Below are 1,208 nucleotides of genomic sequence, written 5' to 3'. Positions count from 1 at the left end.
AATAATAAAACAATAACCGAAAATAAAACAATAACCGAAAAATTCAAAAAAATATATATATGAACTAAACACGACAGAACTTCCCAGGGTCTGTATTTCCTTATAGTCTACTTTGGGCTGTCCTACTTTATTATTATTAATTATTATTATAATTAACGTCTCATTCCGTGCGCTTTTCCGCGTGTCTTTTGCTGTATCCTGGTTGTTGCCTCCCCGTCTCCTCTCTGCCCCTGCTGCCCTGCCCCTCCTGCCTCCCCCGCCCGGCCTTCAGCTGGACTTGACCGCCATGCCCAGAGGGTGCAGGGCCTCGCCGTCCAACAGCCAGGTGCCTATTTGGTAGAGCAGCTGCGAGTACCAGTGGATGCCCGCCGCCCGCGGCGCGCCCGGCGCCTGCTGGGGGACGCGGCCCCCGCCCCCGCCGTCGCCGTCCCCGCCGCGGTCCGTGCGCGCGGGCGCCAGCGCGGCCAGCAGCGCGTGCGCCAGGCGGAAGGGCGCGAAGGCCCGGTGCGCCCAGCCGTGCTCCTCGATGACCGCGTAGCACGACGCCAGCACCCGGTTGATGAGGATGGTGCCCTGCGCCGTGAGCGGCGCGTACGCGCCCGTGGCCTCCTCGCGCAGCGTCACGCTGTGCACGGCGGCCGGCAGGAGCCGGCGGTCCCCGCCGCGCTCGGCCACCACGTACACGCGCTGGCCCGGCCGCACGCGGCTGGCGAACAGCGCCCGGCGCCCCGGCGCGCCCCCCGGCGGCCGCGCGGCGAGCGAGTCGTTGTGCGGCGCGACGAACAGCAGGTGCGCCGCGGTGAGCAGCAGGCGCTCGCGCGGCTCCCGCGTCTCGATCACGTAGAAGACCTTCTTGGCGCCGTCGTCGCGGTCCAGGAAGGTGAGGAAGTCGCTGTAGAGCAGCCGGCCCTGGTCGTCGGCCGCCAGCACGCGGTCGCCGGGGCGCAGGTCCTTCACGCGCTTGGTGCCGCCCTGCTCCAGGTGCACCGTGGCCGAGCCGGGGAAGCAGCCGCCCGATTTGGCCGCCACCGAGTTCTCTGGGGGCGAGGAGAAGGGCGAGAAGAGGGGACGGGGCGGTGAGTCCGGGGCGGGCGGCGCGGGCGGGAGGCGGGGCGCGCGCGGCCCGGGCAGAGTCCAGGCCGGACCGGCGCAGACCGCCCTCCCGAGCCCCACCGCCTCGGCCCCAAAAGTCGGACGCAGACACATTC

The 1,208-nt window shown here is 68.7% G+C and overlaps 1 protein-coding gene across 1 annotated transcript in view; it reads right to left on the bottom strand.

Annotated features, from left to right (window-relative positions):
• Positions 1–250: 250 nt before the first annotated feature.
• The window catches only part of SHH (sonic hedgehog signaling molecule), a 9,248-nt gene continuing 8,290 nt past the window's right edge, over positions 251–1,208 (bottom strand). Inside the window, exon 3 of the mRNA XM_039837267.1 lies at positions 251–1,037. Within this exon, the coding sequence (XP_039693201.1) occupies positions 268–1,037 (770 nt within the window). The 3' untranslated portion in view covers positions 251–267. The remainder of the gene's footprint in view (positions 1,038–1,208) is intronic.

This window comes from Pteropus medius, unplaced genomic scaffold (genome assembly GCF_902729225.1).
Source record: "Pteropus medius unplaced genomic scaffold, Ma_sr-lr_union100, whole genome shotgun sequence".
Taxonomy (NCBI): domain Eukaryota; kingdom Metazoa; phylum Chordata; class Mammalia; order Chiroptera; family Pteropodidae; genus Pteropus; species Pteropus medius.
The sequence above is the reverse complement of the archived record's forward strand: the minus strand, read 5'-3'. Positions and strand labels throughout refer to the sequence as shown.